The 21,404-nt window shown below is 47.9% G+C and overlaps 2 protein-coding genes and 1 long non-coding RNA gene across 5 annotated transcripts; 2 read left to right on the top strand and 1 right to left on the bottom strand.

Annotated features, from left to right (window-relative positions):
• The first annotated feature begins 1,491 nt into the window (after positions 1-1,491).
• TSPO2 (translocator protein 2) lies at positions 1,492-6,197 on the top strand. Of its 2 annotated transcripts, none has more exons than XM_080632875.1 (4): positions 1,492-1,647; positions 3,185-3,391; positions 3,698-3,836; positions 4,692-6,197. In XM_080632875.1, exons 1-4 carry the CDS (start codon positions 1,613-1,615, stop codon positions 4,872-4,874), a joined length of 564 nt encoding a protein of 187 aa, XP_080489001.1. In that variant the 5' UTR covers positions 1,492-1,612; the 3' UTR covers positions 4,875-6,197. The 2 variants fall into 2 exon arrangements, with proteins under 2 accessions (XP_080489001.1, XP_080489002.1); XM_080632876.1 differs by having other exon boundaries at positions 1,546-1,660.
• A 2,659-nt stretch (positions 6,198-8,856) lies between these two features.
• Positions 8,857-20,114, bottom strand: LOC308229260. Of its 2 annotated transcripts, XR_013958372.1 has the most exons (8): positions 19,866-20,114; positions 19,271-19,417; positions 14,225-14,426; positions 11,767-11,903; positions 11,284-11,478; positions 10,764-10,956; positions 9,462-9,558; positions 8,857-9,153 (listed from the first exon to the last, which is right to left on the bottom strand). It is a non-coding gene; the product is annotated as an uncharacterized lncRNA (long non-coding RNA). The 2 variants fall into 2 exon arrangements; XR_013958371.1 differs by having other exon boundaries at positions 10,764-11,478.
• On the top strand, positions 12,788-20,317 carry APOBEC2 (apolipoprotein B mRNA editing enzyme catalytic subunit 2; the record flags this gene model as incomplete). Its single annotated transcript, XM_080633184.1, has 3 exons — positions 12,788-12,915; positions 19,141-19,688; positions 20,219-20,317. 2 exons carry the CDS (start codon positions 12,788-12,790, stop codon positions 19,679-19,681), a joined length of 669 nt encoding a protein of 222 aa, XP_080489310.1. The 3' UTR covers positions 19,682-19,688; positions 20,219-20,317.
• Positions 20,318-21,404: the final 1,087 nt, after the last annotated feature.

Here is a 21,404-nt window from a genome sequence, read left to right as displayed (position 1 = left end):
ACCTGATCCTCATCTTCCACGCTCCCTCTCTGCCCAGCAGCCCCATTGCTGCATCTTCAGCTTTACCTAAGATGCTCTGTGACTGATGCCATTTGGAACTGCAGACAGGGAGGTGCACCGCACCTTCTTGCCTAGGAAGCAGACGTCCACCCAGGCAATGGCACCCAGGCTGCTGTGATCCCCTTAGGGCAAATCTCTTATGTATCACCCCATTTTAACATGCACCTTCATGCTTTCACTTACCCTTTCTTCCCTTGAGTACGACTGACACATGACTTTTAGGCCTGTAACTGTCCCTCTGTTTTATTCCTCTTTACATTTGCCATTCCTCAGCCTCACAAATTTACTGAGATCCTTGTGATTGGACCCTTAGTTTTCAATTCTTCCAGCATATTAGCCTCTAAAACAGCCTGGGAATACAGCTGCTATATGCCAAGAAGACCGGTAATCATGGGTTTGTGCTCAAGAGAAAGAAATACCACCAGCTAAAAGCTGTCAACATCCTCTCTTCCTAACTGAACTGCCTAAGCCTTGTAAAGCCAGCACTCTGCAGGTAGCTGCATGGTGACCACTGCAGCAGGCAAGGGACTGACTGCAATGGAAAGATTCAGTCACACAGAGCAGCTGCATCATTCCATGGCAGAAGTTTCCATCACAAACAGCAGCAGGCTCTAAGAGCATGCAGGTGGCTGCTATGTGATCCATGTGCTGCTGTTCCAAAGGGGCAGCTACACGGCACAGGCTCACCTCTGCAGTAGCTGTGGGTTGATTTGTGCTACCTGAAAACCTGTTCCTTTGCACCGGTTTTGGCTTTATTTCTCCTCCCACAAAAGAATAATTTCCTTCTGAGCCCAATAAACCAGAAGGTCTCATTGGTTCTATGTTATAACAGCAATACTGCATTCCGCTAGGAACCAGCAATTCTGCCTCTGGCCGTGAAATTCAGGTAATGACCCATAACTGAAGTAAATGAGTGTTTCATTTCCCATCCCTTGCAGACAGCTTCCTAATGGAAATTGATTTCTAGCTTTTTTCTTTCTCATTTAACACGCTTATATAACGTCTTTATTTCGGATTCAAGTGGTTCCCAGTGAATTGCAGCCAAAAGGCTGCTGTATGGACAAAACCTGACCACGTCTGGTTAATCCACGCTGTGCACCAGCATGGCAGGGACAGCCTCCATGGATGGATCCTCAGGTGGGGATCAGCAGAGCTCACATCCATGGGACACAGACACAAGTGCTGCTGCTATGGATCTGATCCGCAGGCACAGTTATACCAGCACCACGTTCATTTGTAGGTGACACGCTGCATGCCCAGGCACCTACAAGGGTGCTCCTCTGTCCCTGCAGCCAAGCCACAAGCCCCACATGTCCCATCCCAGCAGTGTCTGGGTGCAGAAGATCCTGCCCCCCGTGGCTGCTCAACCACCCCTAGGTCCATGTTAATTCTTGCCAAACTGGGCTCTCTGGTGTAATCTGATTGAGCCGCACACACACACACACACACAAACACACACAAACACACCCTTTTCCTGCTGTTTGGGTAAAACTCAGCCACAGTTTCTTCACTGGGCAGCAGCACCAGCAGCAGCAGCAGACACCGGCCTTGGATGTGCAACCCTCTGTCTGTGCAAGGGGAAGAAAGGTAGGAAGGCACGGTAAGGGTTTTCCAGCTCCCACCCCGTTAGGTTACAGGGAGGCAAAATGAGGGTTTATAAGAGTGTTATTTCCAACCCTTCTGCAGCCTCTCGGGTCAGGCTGGCAACTGCGAAGGAGCTGGGAGGAGGGAAACAGCTACTTTCCCATTTTACTTTCCTGAAGTGCTATAGAGGAAGCAGAACTCAGCTGGAGCCGTTTTACAGTTTAAAAGCAGGACTAACAGCTATTACTTTTCTCAGTGTTGGGTTGATTTTCTGGTCCCATCGACACTTTAATAGCACCATAAATCGTCTGGTAAAGGAATTTTTATAGTTAGAGATGGTGTCTGGGGTATTTGTTCCTTACTGATGTGTAAATTGGCTTGTACTGCTGTTGGGTGTTTCTAAAAGTGGATGCTTTGTAGCATGATGATAATAATAATTAGCATAGGATGTAGCAGAGTGTTAATTGTGAATTAAAATAGCAGAGATGCCTGTGCAGATCAGCCCTCTCCTGGCGCTCCACATCTCTCTGACCACCAGTGCCAGGGATACTTCCCTGGGCAAAGAGGGTTTCCGTGCCTGCTCCTCTCTTCTTGCACTGCTAAACCCAGCCCTTCCCTTTGCTCAGGTGCATTTTGCCCTTCTGCTGACAGCACGGAACTGTTGGGCTCCTGGAGAATCCCGTGTGTTATCCCTCATGAATGCTAATTCGGGTTTCATTCTGTAATGGATCAAAAGGGAAGATGACTATAGAGACCAGATGGAGGAGGGCAGGAGCCTGGCAGGTTCGGAGCCCTGCAGAGAATAATGGCAGGGGAAGAGATGGGACAGAGAATGAAACGCTTATCACAGCTGCCTTGTGTGGGAGCAGAATGTCATTATTGCAGTAAATGTTCCTTCCTTTTACGCAAGAGGAAAACCACGAGCAAATGACGAAACCACCTTTGTGCCTCAGCTCACCTGCTTCAGAGGCAAAACCCCCTCTCCGCCTGCTAGGCTTGCAGGGAGGAGTAAGCAAGGTCCATTGGGCTGTAAGGATGTTGGCTTGTTATAGACTTAAAAGTATAAGCCCATGGTGAAAATGAGATGAAGTCAGAAGGGATGGGGTTTTCTGTGTGTGATCTGTCTGGGTTTTCCCATTGAGAATGCACACAGCTCTGCTGAGATGAGCACACGTTAAAGTTCATGTGCCATCTGACTTAGGAGGGATGATGGCAGGACCTGCACTCTTGTCTTCTAAGTATATAACCATCATAGCTGAACCCTGCCACACGGATACTGCCCTGAAATGGCAGGGGGAAGCCACTTTGCTGGGCAGATCAAGGGGAAAAATGTAACCATGGCAGAAACAATCACCCTGTTTCAGAGATGAGGAGATGGGCAGAGGGCAGCCAGCAGCAGAGCTGAATGCAGCATTAAATACCTACCTTCTGCCTCAGAGACTGAAGTGGGATATGGACAGTTAGAGAAAAAGCTGGAAAAATCAAAGTAGGGGAAAACATCCTTTTAAAGTGATAATCAATGATTGTTTTTAACTTACAGCAGGCAAAAGGCTACTTCAAGCCACCAAGGAAGGATGTGGGCTTATACTGTTGGTTTTACTGTCCTGCCTCATGTGGGGGGCTTCCTTGGCTGGTTCATGACTCGAAAACAAATCCCAGTTTGGTATGAGAAACTGAAAAAGCCTTCCTGGTGTCCTCCCCTGAAAATACTCCCTGTTGCTTTGAGCGTCCTGTACACCGGCATGGGGTAAGTTCTGCGATCTGCTCCCTCTCCCATCCTGCTCTCGGTGACACACAGAAGCCAAATTCTGGGCTGGGTACCACAGGCAACGCTTATGTGCAGGGACAAAGCCCTTACTTGGCTTTGTAAACAGCTACTAAAGACAGTGCTGCCCTGGGGAAGGTGTAAGAGCTAGGCAGGTACAAGCAAGCGATGGCCACGTGTGAACACCACTGTCCTGCACATCCCTGCTCCCAAACCTCATGTGAAAAGACTTGTTCTGTATTAGGGATTTCCTCACTGCAAACCTCTAACGTGTTCCCCTGTTCACAGCTACGCCTCCTACCTCATATGGAATGACCTGGGTGGCTGCAACAGCAAAGCGGTCCTCCCGCTTGGCCTCTACGGGGCTCAGCTGGCCTTGAGCTGGGCTTGGCCTCACTTGTTCTTTGGGGCACATAACCTGAAGATGGTAACGTATGGGTCACCCATTGGAGGCCTGGCTGCTGGGGTTCCTGCCACAGGGCTGTGGGAGGGTTTTCTAACCACTTGTAAAGAAAGCCACAAGAAGAGCTTTTGCCCAGATGTGGTTCACGCTGCGCCTGGCTCTAGACAATGGTATCAGCCCCTTCCACCCCTCGCCCTGCTCATGCAGATAGCTCACCCGGCCAGGCACAAGGAGCAGTCAGCAGCCCCTAGTTAAGGATTTGGGGTGAGAGATAAGTCCTGCAGGGAGTCCCACCCTCTGCCAGCATCCCTGGGGTGTATTAGCAGCGAGCAGCTTATCGAGCAAACACAATGCGCTGTGCACTGGGAGAGTCTATAGCAGGATGTGCACAAAGGTGAGGCCCAGCTATACCCAAAAAGCACTCATCTCAGGAGCCAAGGCCCAGCGTGACAGAGGCACAGCAGGGGATTTATGTTTCCATCTGAATTTTGTCACCCTGTGGATGTAAAGTACATTTGGAAAGTTTGTTCAGTGATAAGAGCCATTGGTATTAACATAAATAAGGATGTGTCTGATGTGTCTGTGTGAGCAATACCAGCAGGAGGGGTACTGATCATGGTTAACAGTCTATTAATCCACGGAACTTGATAATGAACATAAATTAACATCATTTTGGCTCCTGGTGTGACACGTTCCGATCTCACTGGTTAGGGTTCAGAGCTAAAGCCCTGGGGTTTAGGATGGCTCTGGGTGACTTCTCACTGCCAAACTTTCCCCATTCCCATTCCATGTCCCCACCTCTGGTAGGATGGTGTGTAGTGGTGCTGGGGAAGGCTGCCCAGGGTGAGCACCAGCATCACACTCATCTCTTTGCTACAGGCACTGATTGACATCCTCTGCTTGGACGTGCTGACCATAGGCACCACGTGCTCCTGGTACCGCATCAACAAGGTGGCGGTGCTGCTGCTGGTGCCGTACCTGGGCTGGCTGGCCATGGCCACCTGCCTCAGCATCCGCATCTGGAAGGACAACCCCGAGCAGAAATCAGGGAAGAGGGAATAAGAGCGGGACAGAAATGAAGGCATCTGGGGGAACTACACTATGCTGATGTGAACTAAGATCTAACCATTTGGGGGGTTCATTCTGGGACAGGCATCGGAATGTGCCTCCTCCTCCTCCCACCTTCACTGTGGCTGTGTCAAAGAAGGGTTTGCACTATGCACGCATGTGCTCATTTGAAGTAATTGTGCATCCTTAACCTGGGAACAGCACTACTGATGTCTGAGTGACATTAACGTTATCAGGTCAGATGCCATTAGCCAAATTAGGATCTCATGATACCAGCGTCACCCAGGGCAGCACCTGAACACCCCTCGAAACCCCCAAAGAGCAGAATTTGTTCACACACGTGGTAAATCCCATCTCCTCTGCTGGGACCAAACAAAACCGCCCTTCCCTGCTGCACACTGACCTTTAAGGAACTTACTTCGTTTTTTGCTGTTTGTGCTGTTGCTTCATTTCCATGTATCTCCACGTTTGTACTTTATACCATTAACTTTTTATCTGTCAGCTACTGAGCAAGCAGTAATCTGCCTTGTTCTGCTGGTGAAAGGAGACTGGGCACTTTGCCTTCTATTTGTGGAGTATCACACTCCTTAAGTTTCATGCTCCAAGATAAAGCAGCAACGATTAGAATGCAAATGCTTCTCCCTAGAGGAAACTTCTCTCTTCCACCTGGTTGCGCTACCCCTCACCAGCAAAGCAAAGCCACCATCAGTGCCTTCGAAAAAACCACTTAAAACGTTGGTTTGGGTTTTTTTTAAGTACAAAAACACAAAAGCCTTTGTAAAATTTAAGATCTTGCTCACACTGCCTTGAAGGTTGTAATTCCATGACTGGCAAACAGCCCCACATCAAGCCTGTCAGGAGCAGAATACGTTCCTCATGCCAGAATCTGCCCATTCCTGAATATTATTAATCAAGAAAGGTTTAAATACATTCAAAGGTTTAAATCATGCCAGAGCAATGGGACCAAGCCACGACAGAAACAAACACAAGAGGTGCGTGGACTGGCTCTTGTCCATCCTTTATTCCAGCCATTGCCTTTGATGGATCTGAGCCTTAGATGTTGCTGTCTACAGAGAATATTTACTATTAGTTTCTAATTGATAGGAGCAATCAGAATAGAAGTGAATAGCAATTAGATAGAAGTGAAGAAAGGTGGTGAGTGGGTTTTCTTTCTGGCAGCTGACTGTAGATTAGGGTGCTTGGGTAAACTTTCAAGGTGGGGGAGGAGGGCTTAGCTGGGAATGTAAAATAACTCTATTTGCTTTTAATAAAACCAAGCCACTTCTGTTTGGAGAATAAATAAATCCAAGTTCTTATTTTCCTGCTTGGGATCCTGTGGGATCCTGTCTGGAGCCCACAGCCTGTGCTCTGGCTCCAAAGGGATAGGGATGGGCAGTCAGGCTCAGTCCTAGTGCCTGTTAGAAGTGAATGGGCTGTATGGGTTCTGAGCCCAAAGGTCCCTTCAGCCCCTGTACAGTGCACACACACTCTCTTGGGGATGCATCCCCATGACAGGCTCCTCCAATACGCTTCACACACAGCTTCAAGGTAAGAAAGGTCCCTCCTGCATCACATCAAGCCTGATTTTCAAGCCTCTCAATGTTCTCAGGTCCAGCTCATGCCAGCAGCAGAGCCGGGTGCTTGGTGATGGGACCTGGGAGCACTTGAAATTGGTGGTACCTGTTTGAAACGTGGTCATGCATCTTGTTCTGTCATTCTGAGCCCATCCATTATTCCTCCCTCGTGGCTGCAGGACACCTTTTCACAGGGCTGCTGCTGCGAGCACTTTGCTGTAATCTCCTGAGTAAAAGCTGCACAAGAACAGGCCATTGAATGGATGCAGCTGTGAGCAGGGCTATAAAGCATGAGCAAGACTATAAAAAGCAGCAGCACTGCAAAGAGCACTGGGAAGATCATAAGCTACTTAAAGAGAGAGAAAAGTCCTGTGTATTTACAGGAATACAGTATTCAGGAATACTGAACTCATTCACAGTGGTGCCTTGTCTGTGTCTTCAGAAAGCAACATGCCAAAGGACAGGAAGACATAAATTACTTCTTCCTAAAAAGAAGCTGATAGCTGGGCTGGAGACTCAATCCTGTCCTTTCCCAGTCAGTGTGGCAAAGCCCCAGGAACAGAGATGAGCTGAGGCACCCAGTGAAGCCAGGAGGGTTAAAGCAAGTCTTTACAGTGCCCTCTGCTTTTGGAAAGGGGAAGAGTATTAATGAAATCACATTTAAGTTTTTAAGTGACTCTAGATCTAGTTGAAACCTGCAAACTTTTAATCACATTTCCAAATTAAATAGGTGAATGAATATTTGAGCAGCTTTCCTAAACGAGTCCTCTTTCCCCTTCCTCCTACTTTCATCTGCAGCTAAAGGAAAACCTGGAATTAAGAGTAATAGGGTTTTTTGATCTTTTGCCTTCCCCATTTCCCAACTGCAATGACTTGGTCTTGCCTTCATTTCAGTTTCTCTTCCTTCCAGTCCACTTATAAGTGCACCAACAGCTTCTCTTTGCTCCTTACATTCTCTTGCAGGCAGCAAAACCAGCAAACGCTCCTCCATGTAATACACATAATAGCTTAAAATCAATTGGCAAAGTTAAAGTCAGCAAAACACCCTCTTGTATTAATATTTAAAGCATCATTTGGTATATTTGCTATTTAAACAGATATACTAAAACCCCTTGCATGAAAATAACTTTGATGACATTTCAAAGGCAGTCATCTAGAAAATACTTAATTATACCAAACCAGCCTCTGCTTCTGCAGCCTTGGCTTCCCATCAGCGCTGTGGTCACACCATGGCTGGGAGGAGCTTGTGGCCACGCAGCCCGTGTCCACATCCATCCCTATGCTATGGACAGACCTAAGGGAAGGGAAAACCCAAAGCAAAGAGGTGAGAGGCTCTCCTCCCTGCCACACATGATCCTCCCCAAGGGGCCTTTTTGCAGGGCATCCAGAGAAGCTTTTCCCTGTGCCGGCACTGACCAGGCAGGAGGCACGAAGGTGCTTGGAACAGACACTACGGCGTCAGGAACATTCATAACCCACGTCGGGACACGTCGCGCCCCACACAATTCAAGCAGTGACTCAAAGGCCACACATTCGTGGCAGCTTTCACAGGGTTATGGCATTTCAAGAGAGGAACCGCCCCTCAGATCACCATGTCTGTGATGATCCCCCTTTTCAGGCTCAGCCAGTGCTTCCAGAAAGATGGATTGGGTACTAAACTGCTCATTACACTTGATCATAGCCCAAAGGGCGCAGCCCCAGCTGCTGGATCCACAGTATTTGTGCATAAGCAAACCCCTCCTGCCTTTCTACCCAGCCTCTCCTAAGCCTTGTCGCATTCAATAATTCACCAGCTGCTCCAGAGAACACTCTGGCTCCAGCAGTAAGGAACTTTAATTGATTTGCTGATGTCTGGAGCTATGTTAAAATACAGCCAAATGCTGCTGTGCGCACTGATCCGGGGCCAGGCTCTACCCATCACCCCTACATCAGCACTGATGATGCACAACACAAACCCCTGTGGCTTCCATCACCTGCAGCTGCCCTGGGACCGATCTCCCCCTAACCTGCTCCCAGGAGAACCACAGCAGAAGCCCAGTGGGAAGGGGGTTGCGCTGCTCGGAGCTGCCATGAACTCCCATTGGAATGGGATTTAATTCCATTGGAATTAGCTGGGCAGCCGGGGGTGTCTGCTGACAACGCAGACACTGCCCTGGCTCTGTGGCAGGGGTGTGCAAGGGTTGGGGGGCACAGGCTGGGGGAACCAGGAGAGAGCATCGCTCCGCTCTGCCTGCACCACGGCTCACTTCAGCCCCAGTGCCTCTTCCAGAGGGAGGCAGGTACCACCCAAACCAAACCCACGGGACACTGTGGTGTTTCCTGCCCCATCTTTTAAACCCTGGCATTGTGTTCTTGCAGCGGGAGGAGAGGGACAGGATTCTGTGAGAGCCTGCAAGGGCCAGGGCAGGAAAGCTGCCTCCGCACATCACTGTCAGCGTGTTTATTTACCACGTAACGGTAGATACAGCTGGAAAAAGCAGGAGGCGGATTGCTGCCAGGCAGTGTATCCGGGGAGATGTTTTGTTAGTGCCACCAGCTGTCCCTTTGGAATAGAGAGCACGTCTGCGCCGTGACTCACACAGCCCGGGTCTTGTTTCACTCCCGCATCCATCCAAAAATGTTCCTCCAGCCTGAGAATGCAGTAAAAGCCTCCAGTTGCTGGCAAGGGCTTCTGCAGCCAGCTCTGTTCTGCTGCCCCTCTGTGATCAGCAAAGGAAAAGAGCCACTTGTAAAGGAACTCCTGCTGCAATTAGAGGGACAGATGACCTGCCAGGTCAAGGGAACACAGAACTCTCCACGAGATCCCTAGTTAAGATGGGGAAAAAACAGTCATCAGATTGGTCTAAAGTCAGTGGAGAAGCTATTCTGGACTTGGATGGATGCAAGGCCAGATATAAATGTCCAAAACTCCAGCAAAGCCAGAAAGCTTCTCCCAGACCAGGCTGCTGTCCTAGCCTAGTTACCTTTCCTGGCAGCATTCCCATGCAGGCAGCTCCTCAAATCTTACCGCAAGTTGGTGTCTCCAAGGTCCACTCCTGCCCATTCCTTCATGCAGCTCTGCTCAGGCATTCTGGCCTCCATGCTCTGACACAGTGAAGCCAGACCTTTTTGAAAGAGAGGGAAGGAGATGCCAGATGGAGTGGACACATCTGTCATGGATGGAGAACCACAGCCTGGGTTTGTGCCACTGTGATGGAGTCGGCTCAGTGGCTGATCCTGTGGTCACCGCTGCGAAGTTTCCCCACACACAACCGCAGAAGAGGAAGCCTCCAAGGGAAGAGCCCGTGGTCACCAGTTGCAGTGTGTGGGGCATGGGGAAAAGCCATGGGGCTTTGCTGGGATGAGACTTTGGCATGGGGCAGTGGATGGCGAGAGGCAATGGGCTGACCCTCATCTTCCCTGCATGAGATCCAACGTGAGCTGGATCTCCAGTGCTTCTCCTGTGGTTGAGCTGCGACTCCATTGTGTGGAACAAAGCTCATCTCAACTAAATAAGCCACTACGTCAGTGGGGAGAGGGGCAGGATGGAGGGAAAACTCAATAAACCATTGGCAAGTGCAATGACTGCAGTGAACCCAAGTGCCATCAGGAGGTCCCTCCATGTCCCAGCACCACCCCTGGCACCTCCCACCTCCTTTTCCCAATCCCATCCCTGGAGAAGCCAATGGAAAAAGGGTTCCATCAGTGGTGTCAGTGACCAGGCCCACGCAGGGATGCTCCCATCACTCTGAGGGAACCAGGGTCACTTCGCACCAACCACAACTGATCAAAGCTGCCATCATTCCTATGGCTCTGACACCAAACACCAGACTGACAGCAACTCGGTGGTGTCCTTTTATATCTCTGGCACAGGCAGGGGGGTGGATCGTGACTATTTAGTGCACAGCCCTAGATGGAGCCATGGAACAGCTGGGAAAGGGCTGGGCAGAGGGGGAGCCTCAGTGCCACATTCCCGAGATTAGATTAGAGCTCAGCTCTGAGCCCTGCAGAGAGGCCACGCCAGAGAACACTAAAGGCTGCAAGAAGGATGGGAGCTTAGCCCTCGAGAGCTTCCAAAAATAAAGAGAAGTGGGTCAGAGGGACTGAAGAGGGGCTGGAATGCTTCTTTGAAGCAGAAGGGTAAGAAGGAAACAAGCTGTCACTCAGTAAGAGAGGATTCCCATCCCCAGAAACAGTGCCTGAAATGTCAGAGGTGAGAGTGACTGGACATGGGAGCTGGAATTCGAGTACAGTTACCATGCAAGAGGAAAATACCACACCTGCCCTCCAGGAAAGTATTTTAAGCTTAAAAATAAATAAAATCCTGTACCATGAAAGATCCATGTTCCACGGATAGGATGTCTTGGGACTTGTCAGATCCGTCACTGCACTGTTGTCACAATACACTCCATACCGGCTGTGCCAGTCATCAAACAAACAACTTCTCATCACTAGCAAACAGTGTGGGAGCAAGGGGGATGCTCTATCCCAGAGCTGTTACCAATGCAGAGCCACAAAGGATGCTGTAGCACAGAGGCTGTTGTTAGCAAGGGGGCTCAAAAGAGCAGCCAGAATGAATTCTTTACAGTAATACATTATTTGTTATCTATGATAATAAGTTATCCACCCCATGGCATAAATTTAATTCATTTTGTGATAGTGCAGATCCCTCTAAAGCCTCTTTAGAGCTGACTACATGTATTACAAAGACCAAATTTGGCCTGAACACAGGTATTCACACCTATTTGATTTCTGTAGAATACAATTTATCCTCCTCAAACCCAGAGCAGGTTTTCCACTAAGTACAGACCGAGCACTCAATCAAATAGAGCTTAATATTTCATATTTACCCAAATCTCGAGGATGGTGAGTTCTGAACCCAAGACACTGAGGTTTGATTTCCAATATGCTCTGGCTGAAAAAGGAGGTCTGCACAGCCACACAGCTTCCATCGATGTTCACCCCCGTGGCACAGCAGGATTAGTCTCGGGGAAACGCCTGACTCAGGTTTTCGTTAGGCTTGGCTCACATGGGACTTCTACAGACTTCAAATGATTTACGTTTAGAGTGAGAAATTGGAAGAATTTCACATAATCCTGAAGGGAAGAATTCAGACACAGTCTTCCCTCCAAATATATAAACCTCTTTTTAGAGCTCATATGAAAGCTACATTACTCCTGAGCATCCTTCTAGGTTACCACAGCCTCTTCAAGAAGTCTGCTTGATCCAGTGCTCAGCAACCCAAACATCCCAACCTCATGTCAATAAAATCTTTACAGTCCTCCTCGTTTCTCTGTATGAAAGGCAGACTCCACACCTATCCCAGTAAGTACCTTACTGCAGTGTGCCCAGGGCTCCGTCCCCAGCACGCTGCTGACACCGGTGCCAGTCCCCTGCTGCACAACCACCCTCCACTCATGGCACCTCCATGCAGGCTGCTGCACAGTCACTGGCTCAACATCTGCATCCCCTGCAGAAAGGAAAAGAAACAAAGAACTGGGCAAGAATGGCTGAGCTCAGCAGTTTTCACCTGCTCACAGCCACGTTACTGCTCCCCATGTGCTGAGCACATGATAGAGTGAAACCATGCACAGTGATTCGGAGGAAACTCCAGGAACTCAAGGGGCAGATGCTCAGCATGTGTGCTTGGAATTGCCCCACACCACAAATACTGCCCCGCTCTAAAGCTGACTTCAGAATCCAGTCTGACACCACAACAAGGGAGATTTCACCTGCTCAGCTCCTGCTTTCAGTGTCCCTGCGCGGATGAGCAGGGTGGGAGCAAAGCCAGGTCCCACTCCCCCAAGCACTCCTGTCGTGATGCTCCCAGTGGCCCAAGAGGCCTAATCCAGTAAGAACAGTGATTTTTCAGCAAACCAAGCGGGGATTGCCCCTTTCCCCTCTTGCCTGAGCCAAAACAGCAGTCCTTCAAGGTCAGCAATGTAATAAACCGGCAAAAGAAGGTAGATGGGAAAGCTGCCAGCTCTGTGTCTTGCCAGGTATCTGTCACACTAATGGATAAACAGCCCCTTCTGCTTCCAGGGTTTTCCATCCATCACTTAACCCGCCCACAGTGAAGTTGTCACTTAATTTGAAATTAAAAGGGGAGCAAGAGGAATTGTTAAAAAGACCTCGAGAAAGCAGGGGAAGGAGGAGACACCCGAGAGCCTTGGGTCATCCTACCCCATCCAGCCTCTGTCGTTGCTGCTTTGTTCCATATTTAGCTCCCGACAACTGTGCCTAGCACAGGAACTCCCAGCTCTGTTTTTCCCTCCTCCCTCTCCCTTAGCACTCTCAGAAATCGTTCCTTCTTTTTCCCAGTGGCCATAACTTAATACCCCTCGGCTCAAGAAGATGGCAGAGAAGCAGGAGGAGCCCAGCAACACCCAGAATGGGGAACCTGACAATGCGGAAGAGGGGGAGGAAAAGAAGAAGAAGAAGCTGAGGCGGGAAGACCTGCCACCATTTGAGATTGTGACAGGGTAAGAGGTTGAGATACAAGCATGGGGGCGTGAGAGAGGGACGTGGGGATGACCAAAGGTCTCTGTCTCAGCTCTTACATTGGGTCAAAGACGGCATCTTCAGCCAGCGCACTGCTGAATATTCCTAAAGGGATTAAGCATGGCTTTTGTTGTGGTGGGATTTGGTTCAAAGTTTCACTGAGTTTTCCAAAGGATGGATTCACGCCAGGCAGGCAGATCTGTTTTACACAAGCAGGTCTGTTCCTGCAGTGCTGACTGCTCCCCTCGCACTGCAAGTAGTCCCACTGACTTGCCTGGTGATACCAGGATGGAAGGCACTGGCCCTTGATGAGTGGTGAATATTGATTTCTTGGTGTGATCAGTGCTTCTTGTCTGAGAGTTTCACTAATGTGGATTGGGAAAAGCACCCCTGCTATGGCTGATTTGCTTTATGAACCTAAGGGACAGGGTTTTCAAGAGATAAAAGCCCACTTTCCCAAGGGCTCCAACTCCACAGCTGGATCCTGACTTTCAGAGAAGCCCGACCCACAGAACAGCCCCAAAACCACAGGCAGCTTTTAGGACTGCAAAGCAGCAAGGAGCTGCCTTTGCTCCAGGGAGCCTGGCCTTTGAAAGAGGCAGATCTGAGAGATGTGCCAGGAAGCTGAACTGTCATATAACTGACAGCTGCAACCAGGAACAACTCAGTAATCTGCTATCTCTAAGCACTGCAAAATGCTCATTGTAGTACTAGCAAGATGCCCCGTATCATTCCTCCCTCTGGTCTCCCTCAGCAGCCACCAAAGGGAGCATTCCCAGCATGTAAAACCAACTCCTGGTTTCTTCCAGTTGCTTGAATATAAAAGCTCAGGCCGGATACTAAAATCCCACTTGGAATCTTCCTGCCTGTGACGTGGTCACTGGGAAGAAAGATTCCACAGATAAAATTTGGGTGGCACTTGTGAAAGCGACACAGGAGGCAGCACCCGGGTCTGATCCCACACAACCAGGTTACAGCCCTGCACAGGGGTGGAAAAAGACCCACTTTCTTCTTAAAATGTATCTGCTCTGACAAAAACCACTTCTCAAGGTGAGGCTGCTCTTAGCCTTTGGTCTGTCACACAGAGTCATAGAGATAATAAAAGTCACTGCTCCAGCAAACACATAGGAAAAGCACATCCCTCTGCTAGGAACAGAGCTAAGACACCAGAAATTGTTTATATAGCATTGGAGCAGTGACACATGGAGGTGACAACTTCTAGACACTTAAGACATGCACTAAAATGAACCTAATTGAGGAACTCTGATTTTTCAGCATTAGAGCACTCACCTTGCAATTAGAAATGCTGAGGAATGGGGCAGTGACTTCACAGCGGCTGGATGGGAATCGGTGTGCTCATTATGGATGAAAAGTCCTTTCTTAGTGTCAGCCTGCAATAACGTTCTTTGTTGAAATGATGGGGTGGTGCAGAATTTGACTGGACTTTCCATTCTAGAAAGGCAGCAGCAGGAACGTGAGGGATGACGAGTGCCTGCAGAAAGCGCAGCAAGGGGAAAAGTCAACCTGTGAGACTTATGCTGGATGCGGTGCCTTTAGTGGAGAGCGAAATAGCAAGAAAAGAAGTTCCACAGTCATATTAGTGCTTATAAATACCTTGTGGATTCCTGTAGGAATCGTGATCATGTCTCCTCTGATCATTAGCTCATTACTAACATGCTGGCTGTTAAAGGTGAGAGTGAGGAAGTACAGCAGGAATCCTGAAGGACCTAGGAACAGGCACAGGAAATTCCAGCAGTTCCTACCCCCTATCATCACGGGTTGGATTTCTCCAATTCTGTACATATTTTCAGCCACTAAAGCCAGTCAAATAGGAGAAATCACGGAACTGCAAATGTGGAAGCACTGCAGCTCAGTTACACTGCATTTCAGTTCTAGCCCTTGGATTAGGGGCACCTTATGACACGCAGCCAAGTTTCCAAGCTGTTGCTTACAGCTGAGGCTGGCTTACAAGAAAAATACTGGGCACCCAATTACTCTGTTTAAGAATATTAACCCCTGTTTTGTCAACATTGGGCTCAACACAGTCCCAGTTAAATATAAGCCCCATCTGTGCACATTGCCTGACATTTAAGTACTCTCACTTATTTACGCTTCCCTCGGGGTGTAAATGAGGCTCCTTCTAGCAGAGATAAACCTTAGTTCCTGTCTCAGCTGATCACTGCAGACTTCCTATAATCAATGAGCCCAGCATGAATGTTTTTACTTGTCAAGGAGCAAGCAAGAGGACACTGGTTTATCAGCTCAAGTAACCTAAGACCTGGACAGGGAAATGGCAAGGAAACTTCACTGACTGCAAGAAAAAAGCGCAAAAGCAGAAAAGCAAATAGCCCAGGCACTGAAATATCTGATATTGTGTATTTTAACAGGTTGTGAGGTCAAATTCAAGCCAATACAATATTTATGTTCATCACTTACAGCAGTACAGATTCCAGTGTAAGAAAATAAGAGAACGGAACTCATCTCCTGGGTACACTTTGTTAGCACTAACTTCCCTTAATGCTGGAACAAAACCCATAATGGGTAAAACGGAGATAACATTAACATTTGTGCACCACCTACCATTCAAAGATGGGAAAACAGGCTTGCCAAGCATCAAGCCTTACTAAGAAACCATCGTTTCCAAGCTAGACTTGAGTTTCCAAAGAAGTTGGCTTGGTTGTAGTGGCTGACACAGCTATTTCAGGGACGTATATTGATGCTCAACTGTTCTCAGAGTTTTAATCTCCCAAACAACATAATCACAACACTTCACTTTGTAAAAGTCATGCCAACCTCAGGGTGAGGTTACACAGCACTGCGGTATGTGCACAGCCCCGTGGTACATGTGGTTTGTTCTTGCCTGCTCTTTCACTGCTGAAACACTCACTGCGGGGCTTTCCAGTTACTCCTAGGAGTAACACCACCTTGTCTGAACCCCGGCTGCCAGGAAGGGTCACACAGCAAGGACCCAGCTGAGCCCGGCCAGGATGGATGCTTGCAATTCACTGTCCTGAGGTGTCCTCCCTGCTCTGGTTTAGATGGGATTAAGCAGGTTCTCACTGACCAGCACACCCAGCTCCCTGCTTGCCTGCGTATCCTGATTAGCAAATTTTCCAAGCTCTCAGCCAGCTACTTGGAAAATGCCCTTAGCTTTGTTTATATTCTTTATTGGAAAGTTATTAATGAAGCTGATACATATCCCATGTTGCTAGGAGGATGGATTTAGGTGGATATCCCAGATAATCTTAGACAGACACTGAGACGGTGAGTGATAAAATCCATTTAGAAGGAATGACTAAATGCACTGCTGAGTGAACACATCCTGGAACAGATCTGGAACAGGTCACTGCTCTTCAAACAGCACATCAAAACATCCACACCCAGCCTCACCACTGACGTAACGGCTTTGCAGTCAAGAGTTAAATCTGGAATGAGCTTCCATGTGACTGCTGGGCTGCATTCAAATACATGAGCTTATTCTAAAACAACTTATTGTAGCCTGACAAACTTAGCTCTGAAACAAGGCAGTGGGTGGCTTACATCAGACCCAACATAGCTGGACTTCAAAGCAATCATTGATTAAATAACCGTTAACCAAAGAACCACTCATTAGCTAGAATACAAAGCAGGAAAAGTGCTTTACTTGGAAGCACGTGAATTGTTTTGTCTCAAAGAACAAGAGAAAGTTGTTCAGGACATAAGAGGCACTAGGTTAAATTAGAGTCTGGTAATGCTCTTTGGTTTAAGTCTTGCAATTCATCTTAAAGAAAAGGAGACTCACTGTAACAGGCAACTTTAAGCCATCCAATGTAAGGGAACAGGTCAAAATGCAAAGAAAAGGAAGTTAAAGTTCCTCTGGGTAGTTTAGAAATCGTGCAAGCCAGCGCAGGCTTCCCTTATCTAGGCTTGTGCAGACTCTGAACGCAAACCTGAGAACCATAGGCCTAATCATACTCACAGAGCACGATTTATTTGCTCATTAATCAAAATAATAGTCTGCACCCACACTAGTGCTTGCCATCCCTCATTAATACACTGCCAGCTAAACCAGAAATAGTGTGGAAGGCTCCCAAACAGGCTGCTCTATTGTTTAAATCTCGTCTCGTGCACATCTCATCTAAGTAGAATTGAACAGTGTGAGGTTTAATTATAGGGTTTAATCAGCAGCTGAAAACCTGCTCCTAGTAAAATTTCTCAAGGCAAACTTGTGCTCTGAACTTCCAGTCACGAATTAGTGATATGTGAAAAGAATTCCAGTGGCCCCGTGGATATTCCCAGTGTAGATGCGATTCTGTGATCAAATTGTTTTGACTCGTACATCGTGTTACATTTGGAAGATCAATGATCCTCCTTCCAGTCACTTCCACTGTCTCTGGAGACACCTTGGGAGATGCTGCATCGCAAATTGCTCCTTCCTCTCAGCAGGACGATGCTGCGGCACCGACTCCTGCAGCCTCACTGCTCTCCCAATTAAAAACTCCAGGAGTCTGAGGATCTGTCCTGACCTTTGCTCAGTGCACCCCCTGCAGAGGGCTGACATTATAATCCCACTGTAGATGAGACCGGAATGAATAAACCACTGTTTTACAAAGATCCGTTATTGCCTCACTGGGAATATCAAGGGTACAGGTCCACCTAACTCAGATGAGAGGAATACAACATGCCAGAAGATTATTGGTGTATAATAAATGAAGTGTTGTGTTACTCCTTTTCATTATTTCACTTTGGCTACCCTGTGCAGTTTTCACTCCCACCCTCTGTAGCATTTAGCAGGTCCCAAGGCATGCTGTGAGCACTATCTTTTTCATCTTTCCATCTGACACCCTCAGGTACCAATTCTTGTACCAACTAGGTGCTACACGGGGTGATCAGAAAGCCTGGTTCTCCCCAAACAAGGAACAGGAACTATGAGACAACGCAGCTTTCCTTTTTTTGTCTCTTCAGCCACCAATGCACCAAGGCTATATGCAGTATTTAAGGGACTAACTGTAACTTCCTTAAATAACGACTACCTTGTTTGAGCGAAAGGGTTCTGCAAACACATTACTCACTGCCATGAATCACTTTGGATGCTGCTTCTTTAGAAACCTGGAATGGAAGAGGAGGTGCACAAGAAGTATCTGAAGTTTATCAGCAGCATCCATGAGGCAGCTCTCAAACTGCAGTGGGAAAAACACTTCCACAGAGAAGTTAGATTTGACCTCAGGTATTTTATTAAACCAAAGTCACAACATAATCCTACTGAACATTAGTATTCAGCTGGTACTGAAGGAGTAGAACTAGAACACATAAAAGCTGTAACTAGTCAGTCATACTTAGAAACACAGAATCATAGAATAGTTTGGGTTGGAAAGCACCTTAAGATCATCCAGTTCCAACCCCCCTGCCATGGGCAGGGACACCTCACACTAAATCAGGTCACCCAAGGTTCTGTCCAACCTGGCCTTGAACACCGCCAGGGATGGAGCATCCACAACGTCCCTGGGCAACCCATTCCAGTGCCTCACCACCCTTACAGTAAAGAACTTCTTCCTTAGATCCAATCTAAACTTCCCCTATTTAAGTTTTAACCCATCACCCCTTGTCCTATCACTACAGTCCCTAGTGAAGAGTCCCTCTCCAGCATCCTTGTAGGCCCCCTCTACTTGCCTCTACTCAGAGGAAATCCAGCCTGCAAAAGCACCAGGGGTAGAACATTAACCAGCAATGCCAGAGCTATCATCCTAACAGTGTAGGTCAACAGATCCCACAGATTAACATTGCAACGCCACCCTGACAGAACTATGTTAATGGCCTAGAAAACAAGCTCAGTCTACAGGTACATCAAGACTCGGAAAATGCCAAATCCTGTCCCTCCTTACCAACAGTAAATACCAGAGTCTCAAGAAAGACATTTTAGAAGCAGGTTCCTCTTCAAATATCTCAATGCAGATACCAGATATTCCCAATACAAGGCCGTTAAAATAAAGTGAAAACATACTAGGTAGAGAGCACAGGACTGGAAGCCTCATCACACCACAAATTAGCTGAGTATCACAGGATTTTAGATGTACTTTTATTCTCCTATTAAAAGGCCTCTCCTTTTAATGCACAGAGAAATACAGCCACCATAGATGCAGCGACTTGTCTGAGATCACCCACAGGAACTAAGCCAATGCTATAACCCTTTCCTGTCTGCCTCTGAGATGCTTCTCTCCACTCTCTAGGGAGCGCCTCCCAGCCATATTCTTCAAGTTCCAGTTCAGGAACGTGGAATACAGCTCCGGCAGGAACAAAACCTTCCTGTGTTACGTTGTGGAGACCCAAGGCAGAGAGTCGGTGACTTCCCGGGGTTACCTGGAGGACGAGCACGCGGCTGCCCATGCAGAAATGGCTTTCTTCAACACCATCCTCCCCAAGTGCGACTCCAGCCTCCGCTACAACATCACCTGGTACGTGTCCTCCAGCCCCTGCGTGACCTGCGCCGAGTGGATCATCGAGACCCTGAAGAAGAACAAGAACCTGCGCCTGACCATCATGGTAGGGCGCCTCTTCATGTGGGAAGAGCCAGAAATGCAGGCGGCCCTGAAAAACATGAAGTCAGCCGGCTGCAAGCTGAGGATTATGAAGCCGCAAGACTTTGAGTACGTGTGGCAGAACTTTGTGGAACAGGAGGAAGGAGAGGAAGCGAAGGATTTCGTGCCATGGGAGGACATTCAAGAGAACTTCAATTATTACGAGGAAAAGCTGGCTGAGATTTTGCACTGAAGCTCACGTGAGTGAGAGGTTCTCCTTGGTCACCTCTCTCCTTGTATCAGAATTGCAGGCTCCTTTGCTTCCCAGGTTCAAGGGTGTCACCCAGAGCCCCACTTCAATTACTGTTACTCTCACACGTGCTGGGCTGGATTTGCCTGTACCCAAGTATTGAAAATGATCCCAGGCAGTAACTTACCCCTTCCACGGTGGGGTCCTCCACAGCAGACACAAGGGGTTTAGAGCTTTCTCTTTTTAAACACCTCCAGGAATGAAGAATCCACATGTGCTGGGATCACTAGGTGCAACAAAAACACCTCATTATTCCCCACGAGTATATCCAAAAGACTTGTGGGAACAGGGAGGTGAGTGTGGAGAGAAGGGGATTTTACCCACCCCTAAAGCCTAGCTCTCCAGGGGAAAAAACAACAGCAAAAGGAAATTGCAAGTCACCACTGCAGAACTCCCTTTTGGAACTAAAAAGTCACCTGTTTAAGCCATAAAACATGAAAGCATTTAAAGTTTCTAACATATCTTTCTGTCCTTCCCCAGGACCAGTCCAGAAAAACTCTATAAAGAGAGATGTAACAGACTTGGAAACCCGGGACACTCCTGCTTCCCAAAGCTTTGATTCCAGCACGATGGAACACCAATTCGTGGAAGACCAGGCCCTGAAGGACTGCGAATACACATACACCACAAACCTTTGGTGTCTGGCATTTTTCTGAGTTTATTCTGTCCCCATTTCCCCCCTTCCACCCCAAACCAACCCATGCTGCCTCTGCTGATAGGAAACGAGGCAGCACCATAGCGTGTGGTTAAAGCCTTGGATGCAATGGAGAGCAGTGGGTCTACAGGAGAGACTGCAGGCCTCATATTGGGACTACTTTATGAGAAAAGGTCTTAGAGCAAAGCTGCCAATTAGATCAATGCATTTAGAAAGTACAACCTTCATAAATGTTAAAGAGATTCAAGAGGGCGGAAAAAAGGGTTTTCTTTCTCTGTCCTCCTCCACAGTCAGAGCTGTGATTTAAACTAGGGCTAACAGGTCTATTTTAAAGTGATGATAAAGCCCTAAGTACTCAATTGCAAATACATCAAATACCTTCTCCCGTTGTTCAATGATGTGTGCGATATGAAACTGGGAAAAGCAAAGTGAAATAAAACTAGAAGTCAGTGCAAAAGCTGTAGCACTGTTTGTTCCTTCTTCTCTGGTTGCGAGAGGTCCTAAATCTGACCTGACAAGCAAGCTCATCCTGGGACAGCCACAGATGAAACATTTCACAGCTGAAGTGCATCATTATGAGAAGGGAAAATTACTGTATGCCAAAACACATCCAAGAGTGCATACAAGTGGAGACTATGGGTAAATCACTTCCCATATCAGCCAAAGCACAGACCAAACAAGGGTCACAGGGATGCTCATCAGCTCAGAAACCCAAGCAGGGTTTGTCCTCATCCGGACTTGCTCTTCCTGCACTGTCCCATGCTGGAGCAGTGCTCTTCACACACACTTCCTGCTGCAGACCACCTCCCTCTCTCTTACCTCAAGTCAACTGCACTAAATTCAGGCATAACTTTTCCAGGCAGGAAACCCAAGCACCATCAGGAACACCTTTGTGGAGCCCCTGCGGACTTCATCTCTTTGCCACTAGATTTAGAAACCAAATGTAAATCAGCAGGACTGAATCAATGAGCAGTGGTGATGTCCACTCTTCATCAGCTCAATACTCCCAAG

The sequence above is a fragment of the Psittacula echo genome (assembly GCF_963264785.1).
Source record: "Psittacula echo genome assembly, chromosome: 22".
Taxonomy (NCBI): Eukaryota; Metazoa; Chordata; class Aves; order Psittaciformes; family Psittacidae; genus Psittacula; species Psittacula echo.
Note: the sequence above shows the minus strand (reverse complement) of the source record. Positions and strands in the feature narration are given on the sequence as shown.